Here is a 16489-nt window from a genome sequence, read left to right as displayed (position 1 = left end):
CAACAATATATAGTAAACATTACTAACCAAGCTGGGCATTGACTAGTTAGTTATATGGAAGCAAGAATAGCCTGGCTAGCTAGCTACACTCTTTACCGCGTTTTTGAAAGCCAACTATTGTCCGATGACTATGGTTAGTTCAGTACTGTAGCTAGTTAACTAATTAGTTGTAGGCTTACCTCTACCGTCCATTGCAGCTTTATTGGGCGTGTTGATGCTAACAATTGTGATGTCGACTAGCCACACGCGTGCAACAGATTAACCGTTTGCCGTTTCGGAACCAAACGGAAGCAAAACAGAGAAACTGGAACGACCGAACGAAACAGGGCGGGACCTACCTGAATTTGTCCAATTGAACCTCTCGTTTTTGTTACATAACGTTTTTCGTTTTGAGTAAACGGTGTCAAAGAGTACACATCTTACTGTCTATTATTATTATTATTATTATTATTATATCTAGCTACATCGCATGCTCACGTTGGCATGATTCATGTATTCGACAAGAGTAGATTTATTTCTAGTGAGTGGGCTAACGTAATAAATCTGAGGTTCGGGGTCGCGATTGTTGGCATAGTTACTGAGGGGTTTCGATTATCGTTCAGGTCACGGGCCATAGACGGCGACCTGCGGCTCAACATAATCGAATCCGCAACATGTTTAGCTCGCTATGTGGTGTTGTGCTGCTAAAAATGGTTTTGGTTTGTCGCTAAAATAATCAGTTTTTCATTAGTGACTAAATTAAAACCTTGTAGCTACTATGCCAAACAATATTGCCATCAATCAATGATGCAACCTTATTCTAAAGGGGCAGATGTCTGAAGTTGTCTTCATCTAGTATTGCCTGGATGAAATGCATGGATTTTGTGAGTTGATTTCACTACCTGTAAAAAAACAAACAATGGCCCTACTGTGTGAAAATTATTTGCAGGCAGCACGGCTGCGTTCATTACACAAACACGTAATAGAACAAGGAGTGCTGTACTGAACGATCAGTTGAAAAGCAGGGAGGGGTTCAGTTGTGGTTTGAAAATGCACCTCTGCCCTTTAAAAAAATACTCAAAATCATTGCTCAAGCCAAACCCCAGCACATCCACCGAATGGCGTAAACGTACCTCAAAGTCTGTTCAAGAACGTTTTTGGGGGAAACGTGTCGTCCAGTAACGTAGCAAACTTCCAAGCGAACTGAACGCACCCGAGTTGCTACGTTTCAAAGGAACGATGAAAGGGAAGGGCTTGCGAAGTACCACCCCAAAGGCGGGGCATCCACAGAGACGTAGACTTGACCACTCCCAAGACATTCTCGCGGCAAGAGGAGAGAACGCGCCAAATTCTGACTTGCAAAAGAACAACACCGACGTCTGTCAAAGCCTGCTAGGCTAGCTATCTAATGAGAATTTGAACGAGAAAAAGTTTTAGGGTTTCAGTTGGGTGTACGGAGAGAAGTTATTTGCCATATGCAAACCATTTGCAAATGTTTGCGAGCAGTTTTATATTTTGTGTTTTCAACACAGTCAACAGTTTCGCGTGGCAACTAACGACGTTCGCCAACAGTTATCTAGCTAACGTTAGCTGTAGCTTTCACTTGCGAAGTGGATTTGCATATCTCTCACAAACTATTTGTCACTGAATGCAAGTTACCTTTTTTTCGGCCACGTTACCCACAGAATCCCGTCCAAGATGGTTTTACAAAACAGTGGACGGTACAAGTCAGAGAGAGGACAAGGGGGTGACCAGGACAATCAACAGTAAGTCACTGCCTGAAATGGCTTCATGCAAGTTTCAATTCACATGTCAACAAAATATATCTGGTTAGCCCAATATTAGACCTCTGATTATTTACTTACTTAAAGAGACAAGATCTAAGGGCATACAGTGGGGCAAAAAAAGTATTTAGTCAGCGACCAATTGTGCAAGGTCTCCCACTTAAAAAGATGAGAGAGGCCTGTAATTTTCATCATAGGTACACTTCAACTATGACAGACAAAATGGAGAAAAAAAATCCAGAAAATCATATTGTAGGATTTTTAATAAATTTATTTGCAAATTATGGTGGGAAATAAGTATTTGGTCACCTACAAACAAGCAAGATTTCTGGCTCTCACAGACCTGTAACTTCTTCTTTAAGAGGCTCCTCTGTCCTCCACTCGTTACCTGTATTAATGGCACCTGTTTAAACTTGTTATCAGTATAAAAGACACCTGTCCACAACCTCAAACAGTCACACTCCAAACTCCACTATGGCCAAGGCCAAAGAGCTGTCAAAGGACACCAGAAACAAAATTGTAGACCTGCACCAGGCTGGGAAGACTGAATCTGCAATAGATAAGCAACTTGGTTTGAAGAAATCAACTGTGGGAACAATTATTAGGAAATGGAAGACATACAAGACCACTGATAATCTCCCTCGATCTGGGGCTCCACGCAAGATCTCACCCCGTGAGCAAAAATCCCAGAACCACACGGTTCATTCACCTAGTGATTGACCTGCAGAGAGCTGGGACCAAAGAAACAAAGCCTACCATCAGTAACACACTACGCCGCCAGGGCCTCAAATCCTGCAGTGCCAGACGTGTCCCCCTGCTTAAGCCAGTACATGTCCAGGCCCGTCTGAAGTTTGCTAGAGAGCATTCAGATGATCCAGAAGAAGTTTGGGAGAATGTCATATGGTCAGATGAAACCAAAATATAACTATTTGGTAAAAACTCAACTTGTCGTGTTTGTAGGACAAAGAATGCTGAGTTGCATCCAAAGAACACCATACCTACTGTGAAGCATGGGGGTGGAAACATCATGCTTTGCGGCAGTTTTTCTGCAAAGGGACCAGGACGACTGATCCGTGTAAAGGATAGAATGAATGGGGCCATGTGTAACAGTATAAGTTTAAACCGTCCCCTCGCCCATACCCGGGCGCGAACCAGGGACCTTCTGCACACATCAACAGTCACCCTCGAAGCATCGTTACCCATCGCTCCACAAAAGCCGCGGCCCTTGCAGAGCAAGGGGAACTACTACTTCAAGGTCTCAGAGCAAGTGACGTCACTGATTGAAACGCTATTTAGCGCCCACGCTAACCCGGGCGCCTCACCCCCCTTTTGACCTTCCTCCTTTTTCCGCAGCAACCAGTAATCCGGGTCAACAGCATCAATGTAACAGTATAAGTTTAAACCGTCCCCTCGCACATACCAGGGCGCGAACCAGGGACCTTCTGCACACATCAACAGTCACCCTCGAAGCATCGTTACCCATCGCTCCACAAAAGCCGCGGCCCTTGCAGAGCAAGGGGAACTACTACTTCAAGGTCTCAGAGCAAGTGACGTCACTGATTGAAACGCTATTTAGCGCCCACGCTAACTAAGCTAGCCGTTTCACATCCGTTACACATGTATCGTGAGATTTTGAATGAAAACCTCCTTCCATCAGCAAGGGCATTGAAGATGAAACGTGGCTGGGTCTTTCAGCATGACAATGATCCCAAACACACCGCCCAAGCAACGAAGGAGTGGCTTCGTAAGAAGCATTTCAAGGTCCTGGAGTGGCCTTGCCAGTCTCCAGATCTCAACCCCATAGAACATCTTTGGAGGGAGTTGAATGTCCGTGTTGCCCAGCAACAACCCCAAAACATCACTGCTCAATTGGAGATCTGCATGGAGGAATGGGCCAAAATACCAGCAACAGTGTGTGAAAACGTTGTGAAGACTTACAGAAAACGTTTTTGCCTCTGTCATTGCCAACAAAGGGTATATAACAAAGTATTGAGAAACTTTTGTTATTGACCAAATACTTATTATCCACTATAATTTGCAAATAAATTCATTAAAAATCCTACAATGTGATTTTCTGGATTTTTTTCTCATTTTGTCTGTCATAGTTGAAGTGTACCTATGATGAAAATTACAGACCTCTCTCATCTTTTTAAGTGGGAGACCTTGCACAATTAGTGGCTGACTAAAATACTTTTTTGCCCCACTGTATATATAACAATTGGTACCTGATAGCTAGTTTCATGCTGCTAAAGTTACATTCATAAAATTGTAGACGGTTCTGACCGGAGAATCGCTGAGCAATGTACAATAAACTATTACATCCTTTTTTTAGATGCTAGGCTGGGGTCCAATTGAAATGCTGGTACTCAGTTCATGAAGTAAACTTACATAACAACTCAAAATTTGGAAAAAACAACATTTAATGATTTCTTAAATAACTTAGGAGTAGAAGTTATGTTGAATTAAAATCCCTTCCTGAGTTGACTGCCCTCAATCGAAATGACCCAAGCCCTGCTGCGTGGCTAAATGAATAGTTAACTAGTTAGTTAATTACACATACACAAAACAGTCACACTGTTATGTACGGTATGTAGCAGTATTTCTGATGTTATGTATTCTCCTCTGTAGGGATGACCGGTCATCCATGTCGGCTGCTATCCGGCTGGAGCGCAGCCAGTTCACCGACGAGATGGACACCCGCTTCGGGTTCGAGAGGATGAAGGACCCAGGAGAGAAGACTGGCTGGCTCATCAACATGCACCCTGTAGGTCAACCACACAGACCATAATGGGCTCTGGAAAGCAGATGATCAGGATGCCCTTAAGTTGGACCTGCTCTCTTTTAGCTTCATGTATTTCATGTGCTATTTTTATGATAGTTTTATTTGTATATGTGTGTTTAACCTTTTATTTAACTAGGCAAATCAGTTAAGAACAAATTCTTATTTACACTGACGGCCTATCGGGGAACGTTCTTCCCCTGCCTTGTTCAGGGGCAGAACAACAGATTTGTACCATGTCAGCTCGGGGATTCGATCCACCAACCTTTCGGTTACTGGCCCAACGCTCTAACCACTGCCGCCCCAAATTGGGGATTGCATTGTGGAAGACTCTTTCTTAGGCTGACATAGACAAATAAGGTCACTGTCCTGATGACACAGTATTTATAATACAAGTCTGGTTCTTGTGCCGGAATTGAATAAATGTTTTAGCAAGGCTTGATCATCTCATCTTAATGTGACTATTGTCAATATCTAATCCTCCTGTTCCCATCTCAGACAGAGATTCTGGACGATGACAAACGGATGGTCAGCGCTGTGGACTATTATTTCATCCAGGAAGATGGCAGCAGGTTCAAGGTGAAGATCTGAGCACCTGATATAAACACTAGTGCAAGACTGATCACAATGGCGATGTTCAGCTGCTGCAATCTCATTCTTCTGTTTCACTTTCCTTTTGTTGTAGGTACCCCTCCCCTTTAAGCCCTATTTCTACATAGCCACTAAAAAGGTAAGTCAAGGATGACCAGGTACTCGGTTTTTAAATGAACAGGCTTTATTGCTTCTCATATGAATGACAACGTCGACCACCCGTGTGCCCCATCCAGAACTGTGAGAGAGAAGTCATCTCATTCTTGTCCAAGAAGTTCCAAGGGAAGGTGGCGAAGCTGGAGATGCTCCCTAAGGAGGACCTGGATCTGGTGAGAAACCAAACCATAGCCCATTTAGAAAAATATAAGTCACTGAATAATAGACGTATACAGTCATTGAGCTCGTGATCATTCTTAAAATGTGAAATTGTGTTAACCCTCTTGAGTCTTAACACCATGGCTAAACCGGCCCCGCTCGTGCGTTATCATTTTGTCTATCCCCACCAGACGTCATCATGACACGCATGTTAAGTACCAAAATCAAGTGTGAATCAATTCTATTAATTTCGGGGCAGGTTGAAACACATATGAAAGATTCAACGACATTTAGCTAGCTAGCAGTTGCTACTTAGTTTGTTCTGGATGAACGTCGGGTTGTTATTTTATTTTGCCTGATGTGCGGTCCTCATTTTAGCTGATTCTCTGTAGAATTTTTAACCAGGAGTCATACAAAATCGTGTCTTTCTCTACTCTGACGATTAGTCCACAGATAAAAAGGGAAACCTAGTTAGTTTTTAGTTAAACAGTATTGTGATTGGTCTCGTTTGTCTTTCAAGCATCCGCGTGGGTTTGTATCTTTTTGAAGAGGGGTCTTGCAGCACGTCGAGCATCTCAAGTAGAACCCAAAAAAGTTACATGTGTTAGTTACCCTGGTCCCAAAAAGCCTATTTTTTTTTATATTTTTTTTTTACTGCTCAGTACCAGGTTACCTTCAGACGAGTCTTGTGAAGGTTGTGGGGTCGTCGTAGAGCAAAAGGGAGAACGCTTTCGTGTTCGTGAGTCTTAGCTTTCGATTATTATTTTGATATTAGTTGGTAGCTCAAACAGCTCAGGTTATTTGTGAGAAGACCTGTTTGGAGTTGGGACGTCGGCAACTTGAGACAAGTCTCGTGAAGTCTGTGGGCGTCGTAGAACAAAACAGAAAATATATTTGCATTCGTAAGGGTCCAAATAGTTTATAGCTCAAACTGTTTGGACTTTTCGCCATCCTGCCATCTGACAAACGCAAGGCGCATGTCTACCACACAGGCTAATGGCTAATACCGGCAGATTCAGTCTGTTACGCTGCAGCAGGACGTCTCTAGCGTACACGCACTGGGTTTTATATAATAAAACGTGATGACGTCAACAACGTCCACGCCGGCTCAGACATTGACCTCTGTGAGATGGCATCCAGTATTACTGTAGGATGACCATGTCAACGTATGTTTTCTCCGTAGCCCAATCACCTGGTGGGACTAAAGAGGAGCTACATCAAGCTTTCATTCAACACTGTGGATGACCTCATGAAGGTCAAACGGGAGATCTCGCCGGCGGTGCGCAAGAATCGGGAGAGGGAGAAGTCCAACGATACCTACACCTCAATGTTATCAAGGTACAGTATCTCAGTGTCTCGTAGACTGACGGTGTGATTTTGGTAAACATTTTATTTTACAGCCCTATTGCCACTTTTTTTAAAAGCCGTATTTAATGTGAAAATACTTGGTAAAATGTTGTACTTTCTGGTAATCATCTGAAAGTCTTTAAGAGTTAATAACTTTGTGGTAAAAATCGTTACCTCCTGATATTTGTTACAATATAGTAATTCTTGGGTGTTCGTTATGGTGTTAGCGTGTAGTTTCTCGGTTAAAACCTCACAGGCTGCGGAATGAAGTGTTACTGTGATGTGGAGTGCTGTAGTACAGTGTCATCGTGAAATTCTACTATTCTGGGTCTTTCGATCTATTTTTGACGAGCTCTCTGCTCATCAGTGCGTTGGCAGGAGGCAGTGTCTCGGCAGCGGATGAAGATGGCCTGTCCAAGAAAACCTCCGACCAGATGGACAACATAGTGGACATGAGAGAGTACGACGTGCCTTACCACATGCGCCTGTCCATCGACCTTAAGATCCACGTGGTAAGGGCCTTTGACGTTCCTGCTTGGCCAATGGATAGCCCGGGCTCCCAGACCCTTTTTGTGTTATCTCGCCACAATGACCATTGGAGTTGGCCAGACGGAACAAACCGATCTGGGACCAGGCTAGGCAGTGGGTGCTCTGTGGAATGATGGGCTTTCTCTCCACAGTAAATCCCCTATGAAGACTTACAGTTCACATTCTTTGTTTCTTCCCTAGGCTCACTGGTACAACGTTCGGTACAGGGGTAGTGCATACCCTCCAGAGATCATACTGAGAAGCGACCTGGTGGAACGACCAGTAAGAACATGTTTTGTTTTTTTAACTTATGCCTGATGGCCATCTATCTGATGTTTTAAAATGATTTCCAGTTGTTTGGGATTATCTTTGAGCCATCCAGGTTTTTCTTGTTGTCCAGATACAATGGTCTTTCTCTATCTTCATTTTTATAATTGAATTGACCGAACTCACAATCTGACTGACATTCCGAGCAGTGTTTGTAGTTGTGATTTTGTTTCCCTGTTTTTCAGGACCCAGTTGTGCTGGCCTTTGACATAGAGACCACCAAGCTTCCTCTGAAATTCCCTGACGCAGAAACGGACCAGATTATGATGATATCCTACATGATCGACGGACAGGTACGTTGGACCAGCCTGGTCTCAGGATTTGGCAAGACATTCCAAACCGCTATCTTCAGGGATGCAAACTAGTCACCTTTCGGCTAAATTCGCCAGGGAGAGAGAAATGTTGAGCAACGTTGGCCAACTTATCCGATTTAAAAAATGTAGTTTATGGTGTGAAAATGAGCTTGTTAATAAAGTCAGGCAGCTAACATTAGCTAGCTAACGTTGTAACATCAGATGAGCTAACATGAGTAACCTAACCAATTCTCTATAGTATTAACTGGTATACGACTCCTTGCCCTTCCTCAAGTTATAACGCAAATACTATAGTTGCTTACTGGACCCTGGCAATCTGTGTGAAACGTTAACTAGCTAACAAACTGAACTAACAGTAATGTTTTCCCTCTACAGTATGTGGTTAATTTTCAGAATGAGATAATTAGGTGAAAAATGAGGCATTGCTTGTTAAACAAGTGGATTCAGGGATCAAGTGTAGCTGGAGCTGGGCCTGGCTTATGCTGGACGACAGTATGGTGAAAGGAACACAACACACTTAACCTTTTTCTCACCTTTTCAATACAGTGAATATAAAGGGGTATGCACGCATGTAGGCTTGTGCACTTGAACGATGTCTACTATAGTGGCCACTATAATAGAGCAAAAATAGAATGCCTGTTTGTTTCATTCTATTTCTACTTAAGATGTTTTTTTTCCCTAAGTGCAATATTTAGGTGTGTGTGGTCACAAGCGTTCTATTGTAAAGGCTGTCATGGCTAACTGCAATATTAGTGTATTGTTTTTCTATTTGCAGTAAAGTTGGATTTCTTTCTTTTTTTAAAAAATCTGCGAGTTAGGTTCACATGAACCACTTTTTCTTTGGCACACAGAGACGGATCATGTAGATCATATTCTTTGTTGTTTAATTGGTTAAAACCTGCATTCCCACCTAGCAGGGATTTTTTTTTGCATGTTTCAATGACCCCCCAAAAAAGTGTCACTTTTTGGGCCCTCCGTAGTTTGCATCCCTGTATTTTAGTTGTCGTTAGCACAAAAGCACATCCCGATCTGGGTCTACGATGAGGATGTCCTAATCTGGAGCTCTGGATTTCCTGTCTGTTTCCTGTCTGCTTCTTTAACTGATTTCTTAACTGTTCATGATTCCTGCCAGGGCTACCTGATCACAAACCGAGAGATTGTCTCTGAGGACATTGAGGACTTTGAGTTCACCCCTAAGCCAGAGTACGAGGGACCCTTCACTGTATTCAATGAGCCGGACGAGGTAAGGAGGGGAGCATCAATAACGAAAGACAAGTAAACGCCTACGGGCATACATAAATACGTACAATATAAAGACATACATACATACTTGACGACATGCTGTGTTCTGTGCTTGTAGGCGGGTCTCATTCAGCGATGGTTCGAGCACGTCCAAGAAACCAAACCCGAAATCTTTGTCACCTACAACGGAGACTTTTTCGATTGGTGAGGTGGACTGGGGGACAGATCAACCGATCAACTCTTTGATCAACTGAAATTAGTTTGGTTTACTGTGCTCAACTGCCCCCCCCCCCCCCCCCCCCCCCCCCCCCCCCCCCACTTGCCTTATCACTCTCCCCTCATCCTTCTCTCTTTCCCTCTTCCACTTCTCCCCTCCAAAAGGCCCTTTGTGGAGACCAGGGCTGCCCACCACGGCCTGAACATGTACAGAGAGATTGGCTTCCAGAAGGACAACCAGGGCGAGTACAGGGCTAGCCAGGCCATCCACATGGACGCCTTTAGGTAAGGGCCACCATGCATCTCATAATACATCTCATAACACAGTGGCTCGCTATCTGTGTGGTGTTGTACCTGCACAAATAATGATACGCGCACACTAACACAAACTGTCTAACCCACCTGTGTGTGTGTGTGTGTGTGCGCGCCAGGTGGGTGAAGCGTGACAGCTACCTGCCGGTGGGCAGTCACAACCTGAAGGCGGCGGCCAAGGCCAAGCTGGGCTATGACCCAGTGGAGCTGGACCCCGAGGAGATGTGCCGCATGGCCACAGAGGAGTCACAGGTCAGCTGGTACATTCTGGGAGACACAAACACAGGCACCGCTTTTAGAAGTGGTGAGATAGGTCCTATCTCAATGTCTTTCTGTCCTGATGTCCGATCTCCTCGCCGCTTTCTCAATCGTGTTGGAGGAGAAGGTCCAAGGTCCCTCCCCTTTTCGAGCCTCTTCTCCAGTGTATTTTGAGAAGGAGGCGTGTAAGAGAGGTTGCAAGGGATGGAGGAAAGGTGAATTGAGAACGAGTTCAAGTTGTGGGTGTAGATGTGATGCAGGTTGGTTGTCTGACTGGTTTTCCCATGGCTGTGTCCCCAGACTCTGGCCACTTACTCTGTGTCGGATGCCGTGGCCACGTATTATCTTTACATGAAGTACGTCCACCCCTTCATCTTTGCTCTTTGCACCATCATCCCTATGGAGCCGGATGAGGTTTGTCTCTTATCAGTTTGTCAGTTGAAACATGGACTGTGGGGTGGTGGGATTGGACTATTGCTCACTGGTGTGTGTGGTTGTGTGTGCAGGTGCTGCGCAAGGGTTCGGGGACCCTGTGTGAGGCGCTGCTCATGGTGCAGGCCTACCATGCCAACATCGTCTTCCCCAACAAGCAGGAGCAGGTGTTCAACAAGCTGACAGACGATGGTCACGTCATGGACTCTGAGACCTACGTGGGGGGTCACGTGGAGGCCCTGGAGTCCGGCGTGTTCCGCAGCGACATCCCCTGCCGCTTCAAAATGGTATGGCACTACTCGGGGCCCAGTCCGTTATTTGCATGTGTGGGTATTTAGTTGACGTGTTTTGTTGACACGGTTTTCTTTCTGGTGTGTTGGACAGAATCCGGCGGCATTCGACTTCCTGCTTCAGCGGGTGGAGGAAACGCTGCGTCACGCCATCGAGGAGGAGGAGAAGATTCCCCTGGAGCAAGTCACCAACTTCAACGAGGTTTGATTTGATTTAACGATTTAAAATACAGTACATAAAGAAGCCACGCCAGGCCAACCAATACATGTACCAAAATTGCAGAGGATTATATAGACAAAAAGTTAGACTTGTTTCAATTGTGGCCCGCCTATTATCATGCCATCAACCTCCTTACATTTAAAAACGGTGACATCTATAGCGTTACCAACTTCTCTTGATGTGCAATCTCGGGCCACAAAACACCATCCACTCTCATTGTCAAAGTAAAAATGTTCCCCCTAAAGAAAGGGGAACATTGGAATTGACCCCCATAGTGTGCGTGTAAATGGAAAATACATTCTCTCTCTTTTCTCTGCAATGAAATGCTGTACTTTCCATGAATCATCATCTGCCCTGTCTGCAGGTGTGTGACGAGATCAAGAAGAAGCTCCTCTCTTTGAAGGAGGTCCCCAACAGGATCGAGTGTCCACTCATCTACCATCTGGACGTGGCGGCCATGTACCCCAACATCATCCTCACCAACCGCCTGCAGGTAAACTACAGTGCTGTGTGTATGCGCGCACGTGTCAACAATGGATGCTCCCTTTATTGCGTGCATCATTTCGAAGGGCTCGTTCTGGCAACGCTCCAGAAAGCAACACTGTTCTGTTCCCTTTCTCTTCCTCAGCCCTCTGCTATGGTTGACGAGGCCACGTGTGCTGCCTGCGATTTCAACAAGCCGGGGGCCAACTGTCAGAGGAAGATGAGCTGGCAATGGAGGGGGGAGATCAGTAAGTTCCTGTAGTGTGTGTTGTTAACTCGAAATGACACAACGACAAGGTTCCAGTTTAACAAAGTTTACTATACTATATGAACACACAACATGGTAGCCATTCCACTCCAGGCTAGGTCCATCAACGACAAGACTCCCTGCGCAGGCGAACTCTTGACTGAGTGATAGCCCCGTAATAACAGAAATATAGGGATACATAAAACACTAACTTAACATGTGTTGCGGAGGTCAGCTCTTTTTAGACTGGCCTCTGTTTTCTGCTGCTGTACCAGTGTCACCCTAAGCCCTTGCTTTGCTTTAGAGACGGTCTATTTCAGAGATGTAACTTGTCACAATGGCTGAAGCTCAATGTTAAATTCATATCTACCTACCATCGTATCCAAGTCAATATGACACCAATGTCGATGAAAATTAGCAAATCAACTTGATTGGGGGCGGCAGGTAGCCTAGTGGTTAGAGCATTGGGCCAGTAACGGAAAGGTTGCTAGATCGAATCCTCAAGCTGACAAGGGTAAACATCTGTTGTTAACCCACTGTTCCTAGGCCGTCATTGTAAATAAGAATTTGTTCTTAACTGACTTGCCTAGTTAAATAAAATAAAAATGGAGGTACACAAGAAAACTTACATCATTAGCTGTCCGGTCGTCACCAAGACCCACATACTGGAATTTTAACAAGGTAGTTTTCAGAAAAACAATTTCCACCCACCTAGCTCAAATTCCAGTCGTCGGATTAAAACGAGACTATAGGGTCCGTAAAGTGACCATTTGACATAAAACATGTTGAATCTACAAAATTTGTAGGTGCAATAGTTTCTTACGTGTTGATAATTTATCGCTCTCACGTGCCCATTTCTGTCCATTAAGAACCAACTCCTTTTTGAAGCATTTCTGACAATGCTAACATTTTTCATGTCGACCAATTAGATGGCTAGCTAGCCTTACCTAGCTAACGTTAGCGTGCGTACCCAAAGTACAGCAGTTAGTCTCTGTAACTAGCTAACACCAGTTATCTGAAAGATGGCTAACAGTTAACTAACGAACAGGAAAAAATATATTTGGTTATGGAAGGTTTTTCACACCATTTACTTAAGCCATTAGCAGCTAGCTGTTTGAGAAGGTTTAAATCCTAAGCAACCTCCATACACATTGTTTGAAGTACAATAGACCAACATAGCTACTGTAGGCATTTTGGTGCTCCATGTGAATTTCTTCTGTTTTTTGGGGGGGTGGGGTGCTTCATGCCAATGCCTACTTCTCACTTAAAACAGTTTTTTGTTTTTAATGGTAATTAGGGCTGGGCAATATGGCTATGAATTGTCCAGAAATCTATTTAATTGTTTTAAATAAGCTTTTTGTACAATTTTAAATACACTGCATTTAAAACATTCAAGCAATAATCAAATAAATTCAAGGCTTGTGAAATTTATACCTCGTCTTCCACAACCATAAAACCCACTAATAATTAAATTATTTTTATCAAAATAGTTTACCCTGCTTTTTTTTCAATAATCACTGATCTGGCTTCCAACTCAGTCTATGAAAAAGCCATTTTTGTTCCAAATTTAACCGTGCCATACTGCACATTCACTAATAATGAATGACTTCAAGTAGAAGGCATTATAGAAAATCTATTCAAGTCTCATTTAAGTGTCTCAAGCACAAGCCCACATGCTAGTGAGTCAGCCAGCGGATCTCTATATTTCAAGTTTAGCCAACTTGGATCCATTTGCCAGCTAGTAAGGTAGAACAGTTGAATTGTCATGAGCACACCCTTCTGTCCGTCTCCAACGGTTTGAACAGCGTGCTAGCCTGTCCACTTTGTTCAGATGTTCAAATCAGGTGGCCTATCTTCAGTGTCCATATAACCCGATTTTCTGTTGGACCAAATGGCGAGTTGAAACCGCTTGTCAGAGAGAAAGAAGTGATCTCTCATCTTTGTTGTTGTGAGTGGCGGGGGGAGGGGCTTTGTGTGCGTGCATGCAAGTAAATGGGAAAAGGTACGCAGCACAGAAGGAGACGAGACCAGAAGGCAACAAGCGGACATAGGCGCTCATAAAAATAAAATGATGATTGAAAGGCATTTGGAATATCGTGCTCAAAATTTAATTTGTATTAATTCAATATATTGCCCTAATTGTAATTGCCTCTTTCTTCCCTTCCCGCTCACCTGCTTGCTCTGCCCTGTCTGCAGTGCCGGCCAGCCGCAGTGAGTTCCACCGCATCCAGCAGCAGCTGGAATCAGAGAAGTTTCCTCCGCTCTTCCCTAACGGCCGGCCACGGGCCTTCCATGAGCTCAACCTGGAGGAGCAGGCCCGCCACGAGAAGAAACGCCTGGGCGGTGAGCGAGGGAGAAATATTTTTAGATTGGCCCAGAAGTAGTCGGTGAGTTACTGTTGTGCACTTCACTTCATGACATTCGCGCGCTGTCTGTTCTGTCCCAGACTACTGCAGGAGGGCCTATAAGAAGGTCCGCCAGACCAAGCTGGAGGAGCGGGTCACCACCATCTGCCAGAGGGAGAACTCCTTCTACGTGGACACTGTGCGAGCCTTCAGAGACCGTCGCTATGAGTTTAAGGGACTGCACAAGGTACTTGCCAAAGAGCTACCATACTTATTTACTCTTCTCCCACTAGAAACTAGCCCCAAAGATGTCATGCATACAACGCAAGGTGTGCATTTGACATGGGGAGGAATACCATTTTTACACTCGTGCCAACCCAAACCGTGCTGGCTCTGGTCTTTTTTTGTTGTTGTCGCTACATTCTCTTCTTGTTTTTTGTCAGCATGATTCCAGGGACTATGCCTGTCCGCAGCGTGTTAAGTGTTTCCCTCTCTCCTCTCCATCCTCTGTGGTACTGCAGGTGTGGAAGAAGAAACTGTCTGCAGCCCAGGAAAGTGGTGACGCTGCCCTGGTGAAGCGCTGTAAGAACATGGAGATCCTCTACGATTCTCTCCAGCTAGCCCACAAGTGCATCCTCAACTCCTTCTATGGCTACGTCATGAGGAAAGGGTAGGTGCAGCTGCAGCGTCTACCCCCCCCCCCCCCTTCCCAGAGAGGAATATTTACTTTTATCGAGAGAGAGAAAAAATGATCTGGGCTGTGTTCAGTAGGTAGAAAATGTTTTTGCAACCTGTTGACAGTGCTGCTGTGTTTGTGTGGTTGCCATGTCTTTCCACTAGGGCCCGCTGGTACTCCATGGAGATGGCTGGCATCGTGTGCTACACCGGAGCCAACATCATCACCCAGGCCAGAGAGATCGTGGAACAGATCGGGTAACTAAATAATGTCCATCCTCTTAAATGCTTTCTTTTTTTAGCACTCATGTCATGAAGACTTGTCTTTTTAGAGAGACCTGTGCGTAGTGCTGGGTAGCACACGGATCATGCATGAACAGCACTCTGCTTCACCATGGCTGTACATGGCATGGTCACAGGTATTTTTTTATTGTTACAGTGAATATACCCTGAACAAAAAATATAAACCCAACATGTAAAGTATTGGTCCCATGTTTCATGAGCTGAAATAAAACATCCCAGAAATTGTCCATGTGCACAAAAAGCTTATTTCTCTCAAATTTGTTTACAGTACTGTTAGTGAGAATGTCTAATTTTCCAATGCAATCCATCCACCTGACAGGTGTGGCATATCAAGAGGCCAATTAAACATCTTGATCATTACACAGGTTCACCTTGTTCTGGGGGACAGTAAAAGGCCACTCTAAAATGTGCCGTTTTGTCACACAACACAATGCCACAGATGTCTCAAGTTTTGAGGGAGCGTGCAATTGGCATGCTGACTGCAGGAATGTCCACCAGAGCTGTTGCCAGAGAATTGAATGTTTAATTTCTCTACTATAAGCCGCCTTCAACATCGTTTTTGAGAATTTGGCAGTACGTTCAACCGGCCTCGCAACCGCAGACCACGTGTACGGCGTTGTGTGGACGAGCGGTTTGCTGATGTCAACGTTGTGAACAGAGTTCTCCATGGTGACGGTGTGGTTATGGTATGGGCAGGCGTAAGTTACAGACAACGAGCACAATTGCATTTTATCGATGGCAATTTGAATGCACATGAATACCGTGATGAGATCCTGAGGCCCGTTGTCGTGCCATTCATCTGCCACCACCATCACATGTTTCAGCATGATAATGCACAGCCCCATGTCGTGAGGATCTGTGCGCAAATGTCCCAGTTCTTCCATGGCCTGCATACTCACCAGATGTGTCACCCATTGAGAATGTTTCGGAAGCTCTGGATCGACATGTACGACCGCGTGTTCCAGTTCCCGCCAATATCTAGCAACTTCCCACAGCCATTGAGGATGAGTGGGACAACATTCCACAATCAACAGCATGATCAACTCTATGACAAGAAGATGCCACTCTGCATGAAGCAAATGGTGGTCCCACAAGATACTGACTGATTTTCTGATCCACGCCCCTACCTTTTTTTAAGGCATCTGTGACCAGACATCTGTATTCCCAGTCTTTTGAAATCCATAGATTAGGGCCTATTTAATTTATTTCAATTGACTGATTTCCTCATATGAACTGTAACTTGGTAAAATCTTTGAAATTGTTGCATGTTGTGTACCAAGCAAAAAGGCAGTAACTGCTTATTTGGTCTAAAAATGAGTTAATGTTATTTTTGCTACATTAAATACATGCTTAATCATGTGGACAAGTATCCTGCCTCTGTGTTTTTTAGAAAACGGGGGTCATGTTAGCAGTAACTGCATAAAGTTACTGTGAAACCAAGGTAAATTAAAGCAATTGTTCTCAGTTCCATTTTGCTTGGTAGGGCAGCATAGTTTCCTCCC

The 16489-nt window shown here is 44.4% G+C and overlaps 2 protein-coding genes across 4 annotated transcripts in view; one reads left to right on the top strand and one right to left on the bottom strand.

Annotated features, from left to right (window-relative positions):
- Window positions 1-297, bottom strand: part of LOC139389766 (acetyl-CoA carboxylase-like) — a 46065-nt gene extending 45768 nt beyond the window's left edge. For all 3 annotated transcript variants that reach the window (XM_071136706.1, XM_071136707.1, XM_071136708.1), the window contains exon 1: window positions 180-297. The gene's annotated coding sequence lies outside the window, so the exon portion shown is untranslated. The remainder of the gene's footprint in view (window positions 1-179) is intronic.
- A 1060-nt stretch (window positions 298-1357) lies between these two features.
- Window positions 1358-16489, top strand: part of LOC139390048 (polymerase (DNA directed), epsilon) — a 28892-nt gene continuing 13760 nt past the window's right edge. The window contains exons 1-22 of the mRNA XM_071137159.1: window positions 1358-1745; window positions 4392-4527; window positions 5041-5121; window positions 5228-5272; window positions 5370-5462; window positions 6632-6786; window positions 7163-7307; window positions 7525-7605; window positions 7836-7943; window positions 9097-9207; window positions 9325-9410; window positions 9588-9707; window positions 9854-9986; window positions 10293-10406; window positions 10499-10711; window positions 10809-10916; window positions 11299-11427; window positions 11563-11665; window positions 13861-14007; window positions 14111-14256; window positions 14531-14679; window positions 14850-14942. Of these exons, the coding sequence (XP_070993260.1) occupies window positions 1678-1745; window positions 4392-4527; window positions 5041-5121; window positions 5228-5272; window positions 5370-5462; window positions 6632-6786; window positions 7163-7307; window positions 7525-7605; window positions 7836-7943; window positions 9097-9207; window positions 9325-9410; window positions 9588-9707; window positions 9854-9986; window positions 10293-10406; window positions 10499-10711; window positions 10809-10916; window positions 11299-11427; window positions 11563-11665; window positions 13861-14007; window positions 14111-14256; window positions 14531-14679; window positions 14850-14942 (2564 nt within the window). The 5' untranslated portion in view covers window positions 1358-1677. The remainder of the gene's footprint in view (window positions 1746-4391; window positions 4528-5040; window positions 5122-5227; window positions 5273-5369; window positions 5463-6631; window positions 6787-7162; window positions 7308-7524; window positions 7606-7835; window positions 7944-9096; window positions 9208-9324; window positions 9411-9587; window positions 9708-9853; window positions 9987-10292; window positions 10407-10498; window positions 10712-10808; window positions 10917-11298; window positions 11428-11562; window positions 11666-13860; window positions 14008-14110; window positions 14257-14530; window positions 14680-14849; window positions 14943-16489) is intronic.

Source organism: Oncorhynchus clarkii, chromosome 30, assembly GCF_045791955.1.
Source record: "Oncorhynchus clarkii lewisi isolate Uvic-CL-2024 chromosome 30, UVic_Ocla_1.0, whole genome shotgun sequence".
In the NCBI taxonomy this organism is placed as follows: domain Eukaryota; kingdom Metazoa; phylum Chordata; class Actinopteri; order Salmoniformes; family Salmonidae; genus Oncorhynchus; species Oncorhynchus clarkii.
This window is presented reverse-complemented; position numbering and strand designations above follow the sequence as displayed.